Below are 23,423 nucleotides of genomic sequence, written 5' to 3' on the forward strand. Positions count from 1 at the left end.
GAATCATCAATTGACTATAATTTATTCAAAAGACCCGAGAACCTTGTGTTCAAGAACCGACCATTGACCTTTTTTTACTAATTTTGAAAAAAACCAAAGAAATTCTTTCTTTTTTTCTTGAGTATCTTGCTGTGTATTTAATGTTTTTTTTTCTGTTGTTTTTACTGTATAGGCATGACATCTTTGTGTGGGAACATAAATCTAAATTAAATCTAACCAAACACAACGTACATGAAATAGCCGGTACCGGTCTTGCTACCTTTTCTACCTACATGTCTGACTGAATGGCCACAAAAGATTGATTACTTTGATTATCTAACCAAATCTGAATTAAATTGAAATCGGTCATCATTCTAGGATAACCGATTTTTTTTACTACTACCACTGTGAATTAATTGATTTCTTTTTCATTTTTATTCATTTGTCATTTTGAGCTTGAACAATTTTTTATCATTGAAACACGATGACAACTATCATAATTCATTCCATATTTGTCCATATATTTCCATCTCCATCACACTCCCCCAATTGAAAAAGCTTTTGGTTAATCATTTTTTTTGACAAAAATGAAAAATCACCAAAAAAATTTTTTATCACTGACACCGGATAGCATTTCATTGTTGATTTAGCATTATTTCATTGGTCAAACATTTCACATATACGCCTACACATTATTATTATTATCAAAAAACAACAACATTTTTTTCTGATCGTAGGAGTAACTATTCACTTTGGTGCTAATTGGGTTATTCATACCATTATTTTTTTCTTTTGTTTGTTTTTCATTTTTGTTTAAGAGTTGATCAAATTCCTTGAAATTGTTGTTGTTAAATGTTCAAGAGCTTTACTTATTTTTATTTTTTATTATTATTATTTTTTTTTTTTTTTGCTAACATAATTATCTAATAAAAATGTTATTCATGTTTATTTTTTTATTATTATTATTTACAGGACTTAACATATATTATCATCATAAGCACCGGAAGGAAATTGTGATCCGATTCTCAACATCAACAATATCATGTAATTGTTATTCAAAAATGTATTCCATTCAATCGATGTTTATTTATGAATGATAATAGTACTGATTTATCGTTGTTAATGTGAATGGTTTGATCAAAAACCTAAAATAATTGTGTATACATGCATGTATGTAAGTATTGAATCCATACATGCGTATAAATTAAATTCTATGAAGTTAGTTCTAAAAATATACAAAAAGCTACAACCATATTCGCCAAAATCCATTCGTTTTTATTCGGCGATTGCCGACGACTATCGATACCCAAACAACGACAAGGGCAAGTGTATCCAGTATTCAATGTTGATACTCGATCACAATCGATTAGTTTAGGCGAATCGTCATCCAGATCCGTATCATCATCATCATCATCATCATCATCATCAGGATCATCATTGCAATCGTCATCATCGACAAAAAATAATAATTCGATACGATTTGGATTCTGGAACCTAATCTACAACAATATTATCGTTTTACGATCAATCAACTGGATACAATTGCCCACGTTTTCCGTTTGGTTTTCATCAATTTCATCATTATTACGATTAACATCATCAACATCATTATCATCATCAATAACTGGTGCATCATTCATTCATACTAACATGAATCGTAGATCAACAATAATGATGACAACGATAACAGCCATGCATTTTTTTACATTAGCATTACTATGTTTGTTCATATTACTTGGCGCACATTATAGTGACGCCCTGTTTGATATGAGTCAATCATCGTCATCATTGGATTCGAACATTTATGGTGTTCAATTATCATCTTGTCCACTTGAATGCGATTGTCAAGGTCTGACCGTCGATTGTTCACATCGTGGATTATCATATGTGCCACAAACATTTCCATTGGAAGTGCGACGATTGTAAGTATCACCCAATAACATTTTTTTTTGTCGTTGTTCTGCGTGTGTCCAGGTTTTTTTCTTTTGCATTTATATTCGGCCATTTACCAAGCAATTTAGGGCGCCCATTTTATTAAATTGACATTATCCATTAATCTTTTGTCCACTTAGCGTACAACCAATAAAAAAATAAAGGAAAGAAGAAAATTAGACCAAAATAAATGTCCATATGTGAAAAAAGCTTTTCATCATAGGCAAATTGAATTTCCGTTCTGTCATCGACAATGTCAATTTGCTGATGTTGTTTTTGGTTGAAAAGAACAAATTTCGGATGGTGATCCATTCTCGACAATTTGTCATCAAAATTATTTGTCTTTTGTTTCTTTTAAGTAGTCAAAATTGAATGATTGCAATTTACCATTCAGATTCAAATCATTATTGATATTTGTACATTAATATAATGGAATCTATAGCTATTTTTCAATTGGTGATCCAGTTTTTATATTATTTATTTTGGCTGTTGTTGACACTAATATTTCACTTCATACTATAAATTGAAAAAAAGAAAACATAGAATTGCAGGTGTAAAACTTATTCTGTTTTGTAATCATTTTTAGAATTATTGAAAAAAATAGTTGTCATTTCTTTTCTCTTCGTTTATTTTTCGTTATCGTTTATGTTTGGACATTTTTTTCAAAAAATACATATAAACACAATCAATTGTTGCTTGATATCTAAAAAAGCATGTTTTTGTTCCTTTGATTATTTGATGAACGAAAACAAGCCCAAAAAATTCTTTTTTTACGATGAAAAAAATTACAACAAAATAGGAGTGTTTTATTTGGGTGTTGTAATATATTGTTCATTGTTGATCATATGATGATGACGACCATAACCAAACGAGTGAAAATAAAATCAAATAAAAATAAAAAAATTTCAGCTCATTTTCAGTTTTTATTCTCGGGTTGTAAATGTCTATCATTTGTGTGATTAATTTATGACCGAACCAAAAAAAAATCATCATCATCATCTTGAACATGGTACATTATTCTATTTTTCACTATTAATAAGACATTCATTCTTGTTCCATGCTCGTTTTTACGATCCAACCATTCAATTCAAATGAATGTATTTGTATCCCAAACTTTTAATATTATATGGTTTCATGGACAAAAAAAAATTGTTCAGCTCATCACACACATTGATATAATATTTGGAAAAAAGAGTGAAAAAACTTATCACATTTTCACTGTAATAATAATATAAAATGATTGTTTGTTTTTGGGCCATAATGGGTTCGATTACATAGCAATTTAGAGAAAAAGATATAGATAAATATCATCATCAAAACCAACCAAGTTTTTAATGTTCTTCTTCATTGGTTCTTGAGCCTATACTTGATCAACAACGATTAATAGAATAGTGAAATGATATCTCATTTTCATCATTTATTGTCCACATATATGAATTGAAACTTTTTTTCACTAACCAAGATTAGATTCGCATTCATGTGTTCATTGGTCATCATTTTTAATGTGACCATTTTGTTTCTTCATTTCTTGGATTATAATAAAGATAATGAGAATATATTATCAAATAATAATTGTGGAAATGTATAGCATTATTATTCTGTAAATGATATCATAAAAGCTCATCACTTAATCAGAATCATAAACACTTATTTTAAATGCTAATTGCTTTTCTTTTTTGTTGTTGTTGTCGGTGTTCTTAACAAGAAATGCAAAATGATTTTTTTTTGCATCCGACAGAATCTTTCAATATTCGTGACTATTTTCGTCTTGTTTTGAAATACAGATGTTTATTCTGCAGCACAAATTTTCATGTAGGATTTTTTTCTGATGACATGGTTAAAATGATGAATTTCATATTCGTGTCTGAATGGATGAAGTGTAAAAACGCAAAAAAAAAGAAAAAAGAAAATGAAATTTCAATTTGCTATTCATTAGGAAATTCTTATTCGCTTATTGTTGTTGTTGTTGTTCGAATTTCCATAACATCTAGGCGTTTTAATTCGACAACAACAAAAAAAAGAGGAATGGTCGGATATTGTTATGTGGGTGGTATTTTTATTTTTTTAATCCATTCGATTTGCCTTAATTATCAAGACGGATTTGTTTTACACGCCTTTGTTTTTCAATTGCTTTCGCTTGCTTCATGTTTATCCTAACACATCTGCTAATGACAACAGGTTTATTATGTAGTAGCGTTATTCATGTTTATTTTTGTCTGTGGGCGTTCCAATCCAGATCAAATAAATTGATAATATTCAAGAACAAATGTTTGAAAAAATAAGATTCTATTGATACAATGAAAATTTCCACATTATTCACTAATTATAATGAATATTAATAAGTAATAATTTGCAATGTTGTTGACGACCGAATAATCAAGTTTCTATTTTTTTGGTTAAAAATGTTATCATTAAGAAAAACAACCATTCATGCAGCCATAGATGATTTGTGTCGAAGATATATCATTAGGATTTAACTCTTAATAAATTGATGACCATAATATAACTAAGAATGACAGCTTTAAAATTTTCGATTCCATTCACAACATATACATAGGATGTATGCTTTTTTTTGAAGGTTGGGGTTGAATCAATATTTGATTTGAATGACGGTTGAAATTTTTTTTTGTTTCGCTCATCAATGAATAGGGAAAATCATCAGCCACTGATGATTTTTTCCCTTCATTCACATTTTTCTTTTCGTTAATATGGTCAAATTGAATAATGATTTTTTTGAAAAATTTAAAGATAACGGACAAAGATATAAAAGTTGTCATGATGATGATGATAGTAGCCATCTAATTGGGCTAAACATTTTAACTATGTGTGTGTGTGTGTGTGTGTGCTTAATTTGATCGATGTTGATGTTAATATGGATGAACATGTCTGATCAAATCAGAAACGGATCATCTTGATGATCTTTTGCTGATTTGTGTTCTACTTTGCAATCTTTGATCTTATATATCGAACTATGGCTAGCCATATAATCATTCCTGGCTAATCCGAATTCGATAGCGATCGAAAAAAACATGGTCATTATAAAATGAGCTTTCATTAGGTGAAGATAATCGTGATTCAGACAAATAGTCAAAAAAATTGATTGAATTCGATAATAATAAGAAAAAATTCGTTGTTTTTCATTCGCTGATCGTTAGGTCAAATTCTTATGTCTATTATCATCATCAACATCATTATCATTTATGATTGTTATACATTCAAGAAAGATTAGATTCAACTAGGTATTTATTTGCCAACCAGAAGATTATTTATTCAGCTCAAACTTGTCCATCATTATCGTCGTCGTCATTATTAATGAAAATCACCTGAAAAAAATGGGAAAATGTCATTTTGTTTAATGTGGGATTTTTTGTTTGTTTGTTAACATTGTTTGAACATTGGATTATTATTATTTCCCTATGATTTACATTAACGATCTGAGCGAAGGAAAACCAAATGATATTTGTTCGTGATTTTTTATTAAATCTCAGATTATTATTATGAGAAATTCTTCTTATCGAAAAGCGAAAGTCTGACCTCATATATAAATTCTTACATATACAAATACTTGTGGTGGTAGTTTTGAATCAAACATTCTCACCTTGTGTTTGTTTGATAATAATCACTACCTTTTTTTCCTGTTCACTTGAAACGTCTAATTATTTTCAAGTTAGAATTGAATTCAGATTCAAAAAATAAATAAAAAAAGAAATCCTTATTTTATTGTAGAAGGAAAATTAAAATCTTGTGTCGACCATCTTTTTCTTTTCTTTTTTCTCTTCCACGTTGAAATCGAATGATAATAAATGGCAGACATCTTTATTTGAGAACAAATGACAAGCAAAAATGTGTGATGTTTATGCGTTTTTATTCATATTTTATGTAATTTTCAGTCAATGTTTTAGAAAAAATCATGAAAAAACAATGACAATCATTAGTGTTGAGAAAAAGTTTGTTTTTCATTCATTATTATCATTTCTTTTCCTCGCTACTGAAAAACTAATGATTCTTATTTAGAGTTTTTCAACCAAAAAAAAAGTGAAACACTAAGTGTTTTGACAAAAGTGTTTTAATTCAATTTTAATTTGTTTTATTTTTAATATTCTTGAAAAAATCGTTCCCTTTTTCTTTTCAATACTTTGAATAAATTCGAATGAGTTAATGTATAGTTGACATTTTCAAAAAAAGAAAGATGCCCCTTCCAATTCTTATCATATATTCAGTGTCAATAGGTGCCCATCTTTTTATTTTTAAAAGGATCGATAATAGTGTTTGGTAGTTATTTTATTCTCTTCATTTGCCCGAGAGTATGTTCTGTATACCAATGAATTTTATTATTATTATTATTTTATTCTTTGTGTATTAAAATTCAAAATGAATAAACGCTTTGCGCCAAAATAAAGATTAAATGTACCGTAGCTAGAATTTTTTTTCAAAAATGAACAGCTTTTTTCTTGTCTTCAATCTTCGTTTCTTCGTCAAAAAAAACTTCTAGTTCAATAGGGAACGGTTCAATAATTTCATTGATGTATATCACATATATAGATAGATAGATGGATCGGCATAAAGCCATTATGAATATTTTGTTCATTGTTTCAATCATCCATTGTCTTTTAGTTAAAGATAAAAAGCTTCGTGGTTCATCACTGTTAGTTTTTCTAGTTGAATAAAAATCGTTTAAAAAATACTGGGGCGTTCTTCATCATTTTAAGGCAAAACCGAAGGAAAAAAGCGGTTTTGCTTAATTCAAAGTTATTTCAAATCCCAAATTTATATTTTTTTTTCAAAAAAAAACTTTATTCTCAAATCCACGGATCTAATGTAATGAGAAATAATATAAAAACTGACTGAATCTTATATTTTCAGTAACGAAACAAAAAATCATTGCTTGTATTTTTGTACGACATTACTAATGTGTATTGATGGCGCTCACTCATTTTTTCTGGTTTTAAAATTTGGCATTTTGATCATAAATAACAATCAAAATCTCATATACTATAGCTATAGCTAACTAAAATAAAATGCCACATCATCACCTAAATGGGCACCCAAATGCTGTTTTTCCCGTTCCGTTTGGTAAAAATAAAAAAATTACAAGATTTCTCCCCTCTTTATTTCCTGAATTATTGATTAGTGGATCTTGGAGCGTCATTATAATTGTTTTTTTTTTAAATGACAACTTACTTATTTTAATATTTTATTTTTACTTTATCCTTTTTTAGATACCTTGATGGTAACAATCTGACCATACTACGTCAAAATGATTTCCAACGTTTACCTTATTTGAAAGTTTTGTAAGTATCTTGATTTATTTATCATTGTGTTCATATGGATTATCCTATTAAAACAAGGCTTTATGGAATATATTTTTTTTACTTTGAATATTTGTTCATTTACATCCTTGTAGCTAATTGCCATCATGTTTAATCTGTTAATGTTTGTGTGTGTGTATGTTTGTGATTTATGACGATCACAAACACAATCATAACGAACGATGGCAATAATGCTTTTTTCTTTTTTTCTTCAATTTAAGCATCCAATTTTTTTTGTGTTATTTCATTCAAACACTATCATGAATGTTACAATTATCAATATTATTTTTCTGTAAAGCCCAAATGATTTATGAGAACAAAAAAAAACAAATTTTTTTAACAACGCAACACATTCAAAGAAAAATGAAATGAAATGAGCATCTTTAAATCATTTTGTATTAAATATGTTTCAAAATACCTGATCATTGACAATGTGAATTTAAAAAATTCAATACAAATACAAAATAATTAATCGTTTCAATCAATGAGTGCTTAGGAAAAAAATATTATCAATATAATTGATCATTTGATTTAAAGATATCCGAATAGTGCGTCAATATCATCATCTAAGCATTATCATAATAGCATTTTAATTAAGTTTTTTTTTCTGATTTGTTCTTGTTGCCAAACAAGTGAAAAAATATTTTGTTTTGTTTTTTTTACATTGAAAATATATAGCTTGTCATGATAAAGTTTTTTTTCGAAAAAAGAACAAACAAATTCAAATCTTTCGTACAAATGGCAAACATTTTTTTTCGTGACTCCTTACGTTGCTTAAATTCACTTTTGTCATGATGCAACGTAGAAATTGTCACAAACCACAAATTGATTTTTTTTTGGGCAAATCACTGATTCGTTTGCCTGACAGATATGGTGAACATTATTCTGTTGTATATTAATATTAATTGCAGTCATTACCAATTATCACACGTTGGCAGAAATAAAAGAAAAAAGGAATCTCTGGAATAACTACGATTAGCTAAATAAAAAATGATTCTGTTCATAGTTGATTTTGAAAAATTTCCTAGCTACTGCTACAGGGCTATCAGGCAATAAATCATTCGTATGATTGGAGCCCGAAAAAATCTATTAGCATCGAATTTTTGATATAATTAATAATAGACGTGACCTACAGAATTGCTTTTCTCTTTCTTTCTTGCCATATCAATCAATGGCGAAAAGTAATTTCAAATTCAGATCTTTTGATTTTTATACACTCTTTATCTATCTAAATGTACCATGTTCAAAATTCTATTTCTATATGGCTTCAGAATAAAAACAGAATCGAAAATCGATTTATAAACTTACTTATCAATGTTTGTGTGTGTAGATGATGACTCAACTTTGTTCATTGACTAGATTGGACCATTGGACAAATTTCTATAGTCATTTCGGTTTTATGTCCCGAAAAATTGAATGGTGGAATGATCTGTGAGTCATTGGCCCTTTTTTTCACTAACATCATTCGTGTTCGCTCCATTCAATAGGTGAATCATGCCAAAATTTCATAGCTGCTGCACGTGTTGGTTTCATGTTCAATATCATATAGATTCTATACTATAGAACTCTGTTACTCTCCATGGAGTATTGTTATGCTCACATATTACCACGTGTTTACGCTGAGGGGATCAAAAAAAATAATAATTATTATTATATCAATGATATATATGCTAAGAATCAATTACCATTCCTAGACATCATATGACTCACTAAGAGCTAAATATTATCATGATTATGATTCAACCTTTAATATTTCAAATTAATTTTTTTTATTTGTCCCACAGGCAAATAATGGACAATCAGGTACAAACATTGGAACCGGGTGTTTTCGATGATCTCAAAAGTTTGGAAAGACTGTAAGTAATTGATTATTTTTTTGAAAATTGATTAAATGAAAGCCGATATGAAACAAACAGTTGGTTACATTGTTGTTGCGTATGACTTTTCTCTTTATCATTATTGATATTTGAGAGTAAATAATTGTCATTCCGTCACATGACTATAATTATTGCACATTGATTACACAATTTTCCTCATCCTTAAATTGATATACGCATGTCCGAAAACATTATCAATCAGAAAACGTAAAATTTTCTGCTGATCGTATATAAAGCGATGTAAACAAATTGATCAAAACATGTGTCAAAAATATATTGACGAAAAGAAAGTACTCTTCAAGAATAATGGCTGGTAACGAACAACAAGGACGACAAGAAGAAATAGATCGTCAAATAGCTGCTGCTTTAGATTATGAACAACAAAGATATGAAAATAATCATGGACATTGTGGTCGTCATCAAGCTCATGGTCATCATTTGAATCATTTGAATTTTCAGGGTCATCATGAACACCATGGTCATCACGGACATCATGGTCATCACGGTCATCTCGGACATCATTTTGGTCATCATGGGCATCATGGGCATCATTTCGGTCATCATGTGCATCATTTTGGTCATCATGGACATCATGGACATCATTTTGGTCATCATGGACATCATGGACATCATTTTGGTCATCATGGACATCATGGACATCATTTTGGTCATCATGGTTGTCGCAATGATAGCTTACATCATTAATTCGATTCCTTTTCTTAATTTCTTATCAGTGATCTTGTCATACCGCACAAGCAATGCAAATTCAAACGAAGAAATGTTGCGAACAGAGATTTGTTTTGTCATTTTTTTTTGCAAATTTGAATAAAAAATGTTAAGAAAGGAAAATGTGGTTGCCATTAATATTAATATTATAGCAAATCTAATGTAGCGATAATTCATTTCGTATGTACCACATACAAAATATGGGTTCATGTGAAACTTGGCATCGACACAAACATGTAACTCGTATGATTATTGGGCTTGGCGATAAATTGACAAAATTCAGTAGTAGCTACTGATAATAATGATGATGATGATCCATCGATCAATCTTTTTTTTTGTACATTTGCTTATAAACATGATTTTCCTTATGTCATTAGCTTGCTAGATTTTATTCAGTTTTGACTATTTGTTTTTTTCAATCAAAGAAAAGTTTATATTTCAAAATGTATTCGTTTCAAGATCAAATGACCACCAGTTATCTTTCTTTATGGAATACATCCATGAATGCATTGGCTAAATGGCCTGAAGTTGTTTCCATCATGGAACAGATGGCCGAAATTTTTCAACCCATAAATTCAGATACCAATGAAGATGTGATTGCTGAATTTTCGATGAATGAATCCGAAATGGATCCCGTATGTATGGATGGTAATATACCAAAAACTGATGAACAATCATCAACATCAAAATTATCGTCACTAAAAACGGCGATTGTTCGTAAAACGGTTAATAATGGAACTGCAATGTTACGACGAATTATTGGTGATGAACTTAAGCTGCCTGCATTCGCCGATGTCCTGATCGAAGCAATGCCTACATTAATATCCTTATGCACATTAGCCTATCAATTGACTCAATCTACATCCAACGTTTATAATAGTGAAAAACAAAACAAAGATATTATTAAGACAGAGAAAATTGTCAATGATGAAACTATTGCAACATCGATAGCACCACTTGAATCATTAGTTAATTCGATTGAAACATTGAAACAACAGGAAAATGATAATGTAAAGCGATCGGAAAAATCTTCTCCATCAAAGGAATGTAATCAAAGCTTTCAACAGACATTGATCGCATCTTTACCTACGTTGACATCATTAATGCAAATCATCAAAAATTATTTAGAAGAAAAACAAACCAATAGCCAATTACAATCACAACAATCATCAAGCTTAGAATCGGAAACAAAGTCGAAAATTTTATTAAATGATCCGAAAATGAATGAATCAATGATCAATTCCACTACTACTACTACTACAATAACCTTATCATCACCAAAATTAAAAGAAAATATTGCAGTTGAACTTCCGGGTTTTACCGAAACATTTATCGCTTCATTACCAACATTGATAACATTGATCACTTTGATACACAAAAATGCTATTGGCGAATTTATGCAAAAGGTACCGTTCGTTGGTGATAAAATTCGTCGATTCAACAAATCAAATACTTCATCATCAAGTGATAATCAAATGTAATTTTATGACTTACAAATTATATACGAGAAAAAATCAATAAAAAGTTGCAATTATTGGAAAAAGACCTTATAATTTTCTTCTGTTATTTGATTTTTTGCTTTTAAAAGGCTATTACAAAATGACAATAAAATTAATATTACATCTTGTTCTCTACATAAATTAAACAATTTCTTCTTTTTTAAAATGTATAATTTAAAACAGGTGGCTTAGTCGTAATCATCTTCGCTATTTACCAGATAATGTATTTATCAAAAATTTGGTTCTACACCTAATGTAAGTACATTGACCGTTTCGATTGCTAATATTCATCGAAACCTGTCAAAATATGGAAAACAAAAAAAAAACTAAAATAAAACGAAATATTCAAAATAGATAATATTTGATAGACAGAATTTTCAAAAATCAGCAAAAAGAAGCACTTATTTTTTTGAAATCAATAAGAAGATGACAAATCGATCTTCGTTTTTTTTTTTGCAAAGAATTTTTGATTTTTGTTTTGTTTTGACATTTGATTGAGCTTCGAAATTGAATTTTTTTCATATTTTTTGAAATGGAATTGAAACTCTAAACAACAATCATCGTCAAGATAGCAAGTCAACATTGCATGAGGAACACATCTTGAATTTCAAAAATTTTACAATTTCAAAAGCGTTGTCCATCTAAAATCATAATTTTTCAATTCAAAAAGGAAAAGTGACAATCAACAGAATAGACAGAATAGATAGATTTCTGATTTTTGTCGACATTTTTCTGAAAAAGTAAAACTTGAAATTTCGTACTTTTGAGATAGAAAAGATACATTCGCCAGTGTCATTTTGGCTTGGAATTTTTGAATCAGTTTTTTTCATTTTTTTTTCTTGTTGTTATTAAACTTTGAAATGAAATAAAAAAGTGAATGACCGAATGTAGACAAAATCAAATAGATTCAATAAATTAATTTTGATTGTAATAAATTTCTTTTCTTTTTCTTGTTTTTGTTTGTCCAAAAATAGCGATCTTAGCCATAACAGGATCATGGGCTTGACATCCAATGTTTTTTATGGTCTAAAATCGTTGAAAAGCTTGTAAGTTTTTTATTATTATTATGCTTTCAAATGATTGATTCAATTATGTCATTAAAATATTTTATCATTGTGAAAATGAACAAAATTTATTTGTCAGACATTTGGACAATAATCGATTATCCTGTATTGAAGATGGAACTTTTAGCAAATTGAAAGAATTAGAATTCCTGTAAGTAATAAACACAGAATGTTGTTGTTTTAATTTTAAAAAAAATTGAAATCAATTTTTAGAACATTGAACAAAAATAATCTTACAACATTGACCTATTCGATTTTCGATGGATTGGCTATGAAACTAAAAACATTGTAAGTATATTTTGTTTCACCTTTATTTGTTTTTTTTCGCTGGATAAATGACAACATATTTTGAACACTAATTGTTATAAAATTAAGGCATATGGCAGACAATCCATTCCGTTGTGATTGTTCAATGGCCTGGCTAGTTCAATGGTTTCGAAAATTATTCATCATGCAACATAAACAATCATCACAGCAAAGATTCGATATTGATAGTGCCAAATGTGTGGCACCATTTCATCTGTTTGGAATGAAAATCTCATCACTATCAACCAAAGATTTTCATTGTAAGCATTTTTTAAAATTTTGTTTATTTGAATGATTTGATTTTTTTTTTTTTTGTTCATAATTTTCACTATATAGGCGATCAACCATATTATGATGAATTTCTACAGAATGATGATTCTGGCATAATGCGCCCATGTCGAATAGAGCCACAATGTCCATATCAATGTTCTTGTCAGGATGGTGTTGTTGATTGTCGTAATCGAAATTTAACCCGTATACCGGATTTTATTCCGGACAATGCCATCGAAATGTAAGTGTTCATTTTTTAAAATCATCAAATATTAGAATCTATTCAAACAATTTTTCTAACAACAAAAATCTTTTCGATAAAAATCATTCAAAATGATGATGGCTAAAAAATATGCAGTCGATTGGAACAGAATTCGATTACCGAAGTGCCTTCGCGTGCATTCTCATCGTATCGTCAGTTGGGCCGAATGTAAGTTTTATCATGCAAACAAAAAACAACGAAAAAAATTGGATGAAAGTTTCCATTTTTTTCGTTACTCGCCAATTTTAATACCCAGATTTTTTCCATCCTTCAATCAATTGTCGTTGCTTGCTATGTCTATTATGATTTTAATTTTTTTCCTTCATCCTTTTTTCTATGGCATGATTCATTCAATCGTTTTTTTTTGCAAAATAATGAATGAAAAAGAAAAACAAATGAAGTATAGATAATAGGCTATTGTTCGCATTGTGTTCGGCATTGGCGTAAAACTTGGTGAAAAAAAACTTCTTCCGATTTTGCAACTGTTTATCGCTGTTGCTTGTGTTGAAAAAAAGAGTTCAATTAATTTTTTTTACATGCACAAAAACAGAAATGTAGAATTTTATCAAAAGGGTAAAATTTTTTTTGAAAACAATTTATCTGGGTAACCGATTTTTCACTTTTTTCAGTTATTAATTTATCATCATAATCGAGCTCCTTATTAAAAAAAATTCTGTTTTGTGTCATATTCTAAAATCAAATAATTACAATAACTCCTTTGATTCATTCGATTTCAATAGTCACTAATTTTTTTTTCTTATTAATTATTTTAAATATTACAATAGCGATTTAAGCAAGAATAACATTTCCAGGATAGCTGAAGATGCTTTCAATGGATTAAAATCATTAAATGCATTGTAGGTATCCATTTTGTTTGTTTATCATAATTACAATCATTTTTTGTACTTCATTTTTAGATTTTTATTTGGAAATGAAATCACTGATCTACCGGAAGCTCTATTCAAAGGTCTAGCCAACATACAGCTGCTGTAAGTGTGTCATTCATTTATTTAGTCATTCTTTTATTCCCTTCATAGAGGGATTAATTCCGGAATTTTTATTTTAACAAAAAAAAATATTCTCTTCTTTCTTTTTTGTTATTACTATTTCAAAATAAAAATGGTGTGATTCAATTGCCGAATGTCAAAACCAATTCCTGATACACACTCGAACAAATGAATGAATGAATCAACGAACAAACAAAATATAAATAAATAAATAAACGCGATGCGATGCAATTCTTCACAAACAAACAAACAACCATACGGTTCTGATTTATTTGAATTTGCGGTTGAATGAACCGACGGCTATTTGATTTGATGAATGCCTTTGGATTGGACTTTTTTTTAAAAAAATGGACCTTTGGCTGTGGCCATGATGATGATCGTTTTAAATGTAAATAAAAATGAAAACAAAAACATTGAACAAAACGGATACCAACCAAATATGTCGATGTTTACGCTGATTTGATTTCAATCAGTTTGCTCAACAAGAACAGAATCAAATGTTTACGTCGTGGAATTTTTGCTGACCTTAAACATTTGAATCTATTGTAAGTTTTTCCTCCTTTTATATCATATTTTTCTTTACTTTTTCATACTTAATAACTCATCTTTGCTTCAGGTACTTTAATCCAATGAAAATATTTGTAAATTGAATTTTTCTTTTGAGAATTGAAAAATTCTGAAACCATACTGTCAAAGTTTGCTGAATTTTTATTTCTTTGAAATAAATTTTGAAAGAAACAACTTAAAGACATTGATCAAAACAATTTTTCATACATTAGACATGATTGTCAAACATTGAAAATCCGATTTAGGATAGCTAAGTAATATCGATTCGTACATTTGTTGCTGAAAATTTTCTCTCTTTTTACATGCATATATTTAGTGGCATGCTTCACACAAACACTTTTTTCAAATCTGTCAAACACAAATCGACCGATGCTGTGATTCACACAAACAATTTATTTTCCATTGAATGTATTGTTTACTGTTATTCTTTTCAAAAACAAAAATCTTATGGAATAATCATAGAAACAGTCATAAACGATTTTTCCAAATAATGCTTAATACAAAAGTGATGTTAGCCAAAAATAAACTTTTTTTCGAAAGGTGTTTGATTTGCTCAAGCTCATATAAGTTATGTTGATAGTTTGTATTCGGTCATGTTAACCAAATATCCGTTGAGGCGATTCAATATGATATGATTTGCAAAAATTAAAAAAAATCCACAAAACAAATGACATATGATTCTTTCTTGAGCTTAATTTTGTTTATTCGACCGGAAGAATGGAAAAATTACGAAATCTTTTGGAAACAAGGATGTACAGTTAGGGAAAAAACTAAGCTTGGTGAATAAATTAATTTCACAACACACGATTATGGACCGAATGGATCGTTTCGTTTTGAACGCATTACGCTGAAATATTCGTAACGTAATCTGCAAACAATTCATACAAAATGCATTCATGCTGTCGGTGACCACATTAAAATTATTGATGCGGTTTTATGTTTCGATAAAGAACCTGTTTTCTTTGCTACCATACGTTTTTATGTTTTATTATTATCATAGTCGTTTGTTTCTCATCCCATCGGAACAATGTATAATAAAGATTCTGCAATTCAAGATTCTTGTTTTTTTTCGATTGAGTGATGATGTACGAGTGATAATAATAAAAAAATGACTATATTGTTAGCTTCACTAATGATAGCATATAACTATCGCAATACAGGTATCATTTGCATCGGATATAAATGGCCATAAATGAGGCACATAAAAAGTATTAGAGCATGGAATTGCCAACAAATTAAAGATGTATGACAAAAACGGTCTAGTCAATTGATAATTCATGTCCGTTTTTTCTCTAACCATACTCGATTATCTATTCAAAAAACTTTTATACCAAAAATTTATTCTCAAAACATAGCAATATAAACCAAACAATAATGGTTATTGAATCCATGATCAATGGCCCCAATCGAACATTGTTTGAACCAAATTGATGAATTCTACACAATTAGTTTGCAAAAAGTTTGCATGAAATAATGAAAATAACCATAACAATGTTTAATAAACCATTGACCAATCGTTGACCAAATGATTTATGAGTTTACCTCATAATAATAGTTTCATATCTCAATATTTATAGAAAAACAAATTTATATTGAATATGATCTAATAATAACCATTTCTTAGGCGTTGAAAAAAATATATTTCACTCTTACAATTTGTGTGTTTTCAATTAATAATCAGGCTCTTGTGCAGTATCTTTCTCTATTCACAATTGTTAATCCATATGCATTATCGTTCTATATATTTTGTAAGTTTGAATAGTCCATTAAAATGATGAATTTCGTTACATACGTTATGTACCGGGTTTATTATCAATTTTTCATCCAACAGAATACAAACTTTTTTCCTTGTTTGATCTGACCGGCCGAATGATAATCCTGCTTACATTACATTGAATGATAACAGTTATGAAGAAGAGAAAGAGAAAGAGCGAAAGTTGGTTGAGTGGTTGAATTGCAAATATTTGTCAATTAATCCCAGCGATTGTATATTATGAATTGATGATGTATGTTTTATATTTTTCCGGTATCATGCAGATCATTGTACGATAACAATATTCAATCATTGGCCGAAGGAATTTTTGATCCATTAATCAATATACAAACATTGTGAGTAGTATGATTGATCACTAAGATCATTTTTAAATAATGACCATTCCATTCATCATGATGCGAAAATAGACATTTAGGAAGAAATCCTTTCATTTGCGATTGTAATCTTCGATGGCTATCAAATTATCTGCGTGAACGTCCTAATCTGGAAACATCGGATGCTCGTTGTGAAGAACCTAAGCGTAATAGCCGAAAACGATTAACACAATTGAATCCCGAACGATTCCGTTGCAAAGGAACTGAAGAATTACGAACAAAATATTCAGCACAATGTATGGATAATAAATGTCCAAAGAATTGTGTTTGCGAAGGTACAATTGTGGATTGTTCACGATTGGATTTGCATCATCTACCGGAAGATGTACCAACGTTTGCTACCGAATTGTAAGTCATTGGAAAAATTTCCTGTTAATGATTCGAATGATAATTATTATCCAACATAAATTTATTTTAGACGTCTTACTGACAATCGTATTCGTCGTTTGATAAATAATAATTACTTCAAACGATTACCCAATCTTTTAAAACTGTAAGTTTGTATCTAATTATTAATTGGAATGAAAAAAAGTTTGATCGGATAGTCACGGGATAAAAATTGAATTCATTTTATATTCTTTCCTTTCATAGTGACCTTCGTAATAACCAATTAAATGAAATTCAAGACGGTTCATTACATGGTGCTGAAATGTTACAAGATTTGTTATTGAGTAATAATCAATTGCGACAAATCAGTCCAAAAATGTTCGCTAATCTCCGTAATCTAAGCACATTGTAAGTTTAAAAGTTTTCCTTCGCTTTTTTTGATAATCTTTTTTTTCGCAAATAACAGGGTTCTACATGACAACCAAATTACCTGTATCACCAATGATACATTTGCCGATCTAGAAAATCTGCGTTATCTGTAAGTGTCATCAATGTCAATTACTAATTATATTGATTCTTTTTTTAATTCATCTTTTATTCGTTCGTCTTTTTTTTCTATCTGTATAATAGTTCGTTGAATGATAACAAAATACGTTGTATTACATCTGGCGCTTTCGACAAACTTCGATCATTATTACAAGTGAACTTACAGAATAATCCATTCAATTGTAATTGCCATCTACGTTGGATGTCGTCCTGGTTACGAAAGAAAAGCAGTAATAATAAAATTCTTATTGGTAAGTTTATTGCCCTACAATGTTCTCAATTAATTGAGTTTCCGTCTATTGTGAACGCTAGGCAATATACGATGTTATTCACCGGCCAACGTTGCCAATATACCGATTGAAGATGTTGAACCGGGTGATTTTCGATGTGATGAAGATGAAGAAGAAGCTGAATGCGGTCCTGATGGTCTATGCCCTTCACGTTGCACATGTTCAGGAACAGTTGTTCGATGTTCGCGACAAAAATTAAAACGTGTACCGAAATATATACCAACTACAACAACTGAACTTTATCTTGATATGAATGAAATTTCGGTTATTCCTACCGATCTAAATCGTTTGGCCGAACTTAGTCTTTTAGACTTGAGTAATAATCAAGTGAACATATTGCCAACAAAGATATTTGAAAACATGACCAAGCTACATACATTGATCATCAGTTATAATAAGCTTCAATGCATTCAACCGGATGCCTTTAAAGGCTTGATGTCGCTTCGAAAACTTACGCTTCATGGCAACGATATTTCCATGGTTCCGACCGGTTCGTTTGATAGTTTAAATGTCATAACACATTTAGCTATCGGCGAAAATCCATTTTATTGCGATTGTAATATGCGTTGGCTTGCAGAATGGATACAAAAAACTAATACAGAAAGTAAGTCGATTATATTCTAAACACAGATACAATAAAAACAAATCTTTATAGATGGTATAGCACGTTGTATGGAACCGAGCACAATGCGTGGCAAACTTTTAATGTCAGCACTGCCTAATCATTTCATTTGTACGGGAAAAATTGAACCGCATATAATGGCCAAATGTGATGCCTGTTATACATTTCCTTGTAAGAATGGTGCCACATGTATTTCACAACCAATGCACACTTACGAATGTATGTGTGCTCCTGGATTTCATGGAACAAATTGTGAATACAAGATTGATGCATGTTTCGGAAATCCATGCGATAATGGTGGTACTTGTAAAGTTCTTGAGACTGGTCGTTTTAGTTGTCATTGTTCAACTGGCTTTAAAGGTCATCGATGTGAAATCGATATAGACGAGTGTGCCGAAGATAACAAATGTCAGAACAATTCGACTTGTATCGATGATATTGGATCATACCGATGTGAATGCTTGAGTGGCTATTCGGGATATTTTTGTGAGAAAAAAATCGAATATTGTTTGACCAGAGAATGGAATCCATGTCAAAACAAAGCCAAATGTATAAAAGATGAAGTTAATGATTTTTATTACTGTGAATGCGCACCTGGATGGACTGGTCAAAATTGTACTGATAATGAAGATGATTGTCTTGTCAACGAATGTCAAAACGGTGCCACCTGTTTAGACAAAATTTCTGGCTATGAATGTCAATGTCCAGTCGGCTATTCGGGACAATTTTGCGAATATGCACCCAATGTAGACTTGTTGTATCAACAAACAAGTCCTTGCCAACATCATGATTGTAAACATGGTGTCTGCTTTTTACCACCAGGATCTTCCGATTATCAATGTAAATGTTCACCTGGATATACTGGCAAACGATGTGACGTTATTTCATCAGTTTCTTTTCGACTTGGATCCTATATCGAATTGGCCCAAGACATGAACTTACAATCCAAACCATCATTGTCGATCAAGTTCAAATTCATTACAAAAAAAGAGAGTGGTATTTTATTCTATCTTGGAGGTAATCAAGGTCATCATTTATCCGCTGAACTATTCAAAGGTCGTATTCGCATTAGTTTGAATGTGGGAAATTATCCTGTATCCACAATGTTCTCGTATGAAAAAGTTAACGATGGCCGCTTTCATCAAGTGAATTTCGAATTGATCAAAAAAAACTTTACAATGATTGTTGATGATGGTTCAACACGTACGATTGTCAATGAAGGTCGCAATGAATTTCTGGATGTGGCAAATCAACCATTATATATTGGAGGCATGCCTAAAGCTGTTGGAAATGATGTTCGACAAAAATGGCATATTTGGAATGATACCAGCTTTGAAGGTTTGTCGTTTGATTTAATATTTATAATCCTACTTAATTCATTTGTTTTCGCAGGTTGCATGAAGGAATTATATATCAATTCAAATCCACCCGATTTAAATCAGGCAAAACATAAGCAGGACATTGTCATTGGTGGGGATGGTTCGTGTGATGATTACGAGCAACCCAAACCGATGGATGCTTGTCATGCCAATCTTTGTCAACATGGTAAATGTGTCCCATCTGATGATGGACAAAGTTATCACTGTAAATGTAAATTAGGTTATAGTGGTCCATTTTGCGATCAAGGTATTTGTGTAAAAATTATCATTGTTGTGGATGACTTAACTTATTATTGTTTTCATTTGTAGCACCAACATGTCAGAAAGAAATCAAAAGAGATTTTTATTACGAAAATTCATGTCGTTCGACTAAGAAATTAAAAATGGCCATCTGTGTTGGCTCTTGTGGTGAAGCACAATGTAAGGCACAAAAAACAAAAAAACGTAGTATCAAATTGGCTTGTAATGATGGATCCAAATATACAAAACAGATTGAAATCATAAGAAAATGTGGATGTGGAAATACCAAATCAACATATACCGATCTTTTTTATTAATATTCAACATTGACCGGATTTTATCATTGATTATATGATTATTACGATATGATCTTCATTTCATTGCCATCACCTCAATTTTAGTCTGGTCATCATCATCATCATCATCATAATTATCATCATAATTATCATCATCATCATTATTATCGTCATTATTATTATCATTATCATTATTATTATTTGTATAAAAGAAATTTACAATGCAATCTTTTAATTACATGAAAAAGTGAAAAACATAAAATCAACGGTACATTGACCATTAACATACCTCTTTCTTTCTCTTTCTATCAATCAATCTATCTATCTATAACATTTTTATATTTTATTCTTTTCGCTTTTTTCCTGGTTGTAAATTGTATTTGAAAAATTATGTGTGTATGCGTGTTTTTCGATCAAAAAAAAACCTTTTGTTTCGATTGAATTTGAAGCCTGTATAATTTTTCGTTTGGTTTCAATTTTTTTCTTTTGCATATTTGTAAATTTTGTTCACTTCATTTTTTTTTGTATTCATTATCTGTTCTATTTACTGATGAATGTCCGAATACTTGATGATGCAGACTATTTGAAATGGTAATAATAATGGAAAAAATCCCCGAAAATGGCATGTTAATTAAAGGTAATTTGTGTACAATTGTGAATGCGGGTATCATGGATTTTTCAGCATTATATAAATGAAACAAAAAAATCCTTCTAGTTGATTGAAGCATGATCTTGGTTGATAGTTGATAAAAGCAATGGCAAGTTTGACAACACAATTACTTACCGTATCGATTTTATCGTTACAGCGACAACTTTCACATTATCAGCTTGCATCACGATCTACATGGGATTCTGAATATGATTTCATTGTAATCGGTGCAGGCGGTGCTGGTGCTATCGTAGCAGGACGTTTATCAGAAACAAATTCCACTGTTTTACTACTAGAAGCTGGTGGATCGGAAACAGTTATGACTGATATCCCAGCTATGTATTATGAATGGGTTGGAAATCCGGAAATCGATTGGAATTATCCTATGCTGTATCAACCGAATTTAGGCCAGGCATATCAAATGCCAGCCCATATGTCCGTTGGTAAAGTGCTTGGTGGATCCACCACAATTAGCGGAATGGTTTATAATCGCGGGAATTCTCGCCATTTCGATGAATGGGATTACCGTTTTGGATGTCGAGGATGGAATTATAATAACATTCGTCCTTATTTTCTGCGAATGGAAAATCAAACTGACATGAATTATCGACTTAATCATAATGTATCCGGGCCAATAACAGTATCATCAGATTGGTCACAATCAAATATGTTGCCAGCACACATGGCTTACCTTAGAACTGCTCAAGAGGCCGGTTATCCGTTAATCGATATCAACAATGGTCTAACACAAAATGGTGTTACATTGTTTGAACACACAATCAATCAAGGTGTTAAAGTAACAAGTTCGAGCGCATACCTAAATTTAAATCGTAATCGAAGCAATTTGAACATCGTGACTAAAGCACAAGTAACTCGAATTTTATTTGATGGTTCAACAGCTAAAGCGGTACGATTTCAACGTGACGGTCAGGTTTTTACAGTCACGGCCAACAAGGAAATCATATTATCTGCTGGAACAATCGCTTCTGCTCAATTGTTGATGTTGAGTGGAATTGGACCAAGTGAACATTTGAAGCAATTAGGTTTAACAATTGTAGCTGATCTGCCGGTTGGTAACAATCTTCACGATCATAGCAATACAATTCTATATTTTGATGTTCCTGATCAACGGCAATCGTATGAGCCAATCACATTGACAGCGCAAAATCTGTACGACTATTATGTTAACGGTCTTGGACCATTAACAATGTTTCCAAACGCAGCCACATATATAGTCAGCGATCAAAATAACGATAAAGAATGGCCAGATATTATGACCGAAATGGTTAGAAGCAATAATCATTGGAATAATCTGACAAGGATTTTATCTCAATATCCGCCAGAACAGCGACAAGTATGGGCTGAATATTGGAGGCCATATGTCGGCCGTAGACTTTTGGCATTCGATGTTCAATTGGTTAGACCTCGTGCTCGCGGAACATTGAGATTAAATTCGACAAATCCTTTCGATTCGCCATTGATTGATCCTAATTATATGGGTGACCCTAGGGATATGGCTGCCATGATCAACGGCATTAGACAGGTATTAACTAGAATTACTAATCGAGGACCATTCGCAAGGATAGCTCGCTTTATCAGTAACCCGGTACCTGGATGTAAAAACCTTTGCCAAGGAAATGATTCTTTGTGCGAAAGATATATCGAATGTTTTGTTCGACAAACATCTGTAGCAGTCTATCGACACGGTTCGTTCATAATATTCATAAATCATTCAATTTTATTAATCAATTAATTATGTTCATAGCTGGTACATGTCGATGTGGTTCCAGTTCGAATTCGAATGCTGTAGTTGATGAAAGACTCCGAGTTTTAAATGTGACCGGACTACGTGTAATCGATGGATCGATTATGCCTCAAATAATTAATGCCAATTCCTGGATCGCAACTGCTATGGTTGCGGAATATGGAGCTCAAATGATTCGCGATGATAATGATATTTAATGCTTAAAATTCAAATACCACATTTTTATAGATTAATTAAAATCCATCATTTCATAAATATTTAAAAAATCTGAAATAAAATTTACAAAAGTATATTTTAATATCATTGTTGAAACAAATTTTTTTGTTCATTTTTTTTGTTAGATGGTTACCATGGTGATAATGT

The 23,423-nt window shown here is 30.6% G+C and overlaps 3 protein-coding genes and 1 long non-coding RNA gene across 5 annotated transcripts; 3 read left to right on the top strand and 1 right to left on the bottom strand.

Moving 5' to 3' along the window:
- The first annotated feature begins 1,621 nt into the window (after nt 1-1,621).
- sli (slit guidance ligand) lies at nt 1,622-21,266 on the top strand. The gene is made up of 23 exons (XM_027340509.2): nt 1,622-1,901; nt 7,131-7,202; nt 9,005-9,076; nt 11,506-11,577; nt 12,297-12,368; nt 12,466-12,537; nt 12,600-12,674; nt 12,762-12,952; nt 13,029-13,203; nt 13,321-13,392; nt 14,010-14,081; nt 14,142-14,213; nt 14,705-14,776; nt 16,836-16,907; nt 16,980-17,294; nt 17,365-17,439; nt 17,538-17,681; nt 17,740-17,811; nt 17,904-18,070; nt 18,132-18,713; nt 18,765-20,069; nt 20,124-20,357; nt 20,420-21,266. The coding sequence occupies exons 1-23, from the start codon at nt 1,630-1,632 to the stop codon at nt 20,665-20,667; spliced, it is 4,575 nt and encodes a 1,524-aa protein (XP_027196310.2). The 5' UTR covers nt 1,622-1,629; the 3' UTR covers nt 20,668-21,266.
- LOC142646273 (uncharacterized) lies at nt 1,870-9,267 on the bottom strand. 2 transcript variants are annotated; one of them, XR_012847233.1, is made up of 3 exons: nt 8,906-9,267; nt 8,529-8,839; nt 1,870-2,046 (listed from the first exon to the last, which is right to left on the bottom strand). It is a non-coding gene; the product is annotated as an uncharacterized LOC142646273 (long non-coding RNA). The 2 variants fall into 2 exon arrangements; XR_012847232.1 differs by lacking the exon at nt 1,870-2,046 and adding an exon at nt 2,100-5,234 and having other exon boundaries at nt 8,906-9,266.
- Nucleotides 9,330-9,946, top strand: LOC113790822 (uncharacterized). Its single transcript, XM_075824701.1, has one exon. It carries the CDS (start codon nt 9,404-9,406, stop codon nt 9,800-9,802), a length of 399 nt encoding a protein of 132 aa, XP_075680816.1. The 5' UTR covers nt 9,330-9,403; the 3' UTR covers nt 9,803-9,946.
- A 55-nt stretch (nt 21,267-21,321) lies between the features above and the next one.
- Nucleotides 21,322-23,358, top strand: LOC113790812 (putative GMC-type oxidoreductase Mb1310). Its single transcript, XM_027340520.2, has 2 exons — nt 21,322-23,001; nt 23,061-23,358. Exons 1-2 carry the CDS (start codon nt 21,402-21,404, stop codon nt 23,255-23,257), a joined length of 1,797 nt encoding a protein of 598 aa, XP_027196321.2. The 5' UTR covers nt 21,322-21,401; the 3' UTR covers nt 23,258-23,358.
- The last annotated feature ends 65 nt before the right edge of the window (nt 23,359-23,423 follow it).

This window comes from Dermatophagoides pteronyssinus, unplaced genomic scaffold (assembly GCF_027571235.1).
Source record: "Dermatophagoides pteronyssinus isolate colony J.1.1.1.1 unplaced genomic scaffold, Derpt_VIB-CSIC_2022.12 sq0002, whole genome shotgun sequence".
Lineage (NCBI taxonomy): Eukaryota > Metazoa > Arthropoda > Arachnida > Sarcoptiformes > Pyroglyphidae > Dermatophagoides > Dermatophagoides pteronyssinus.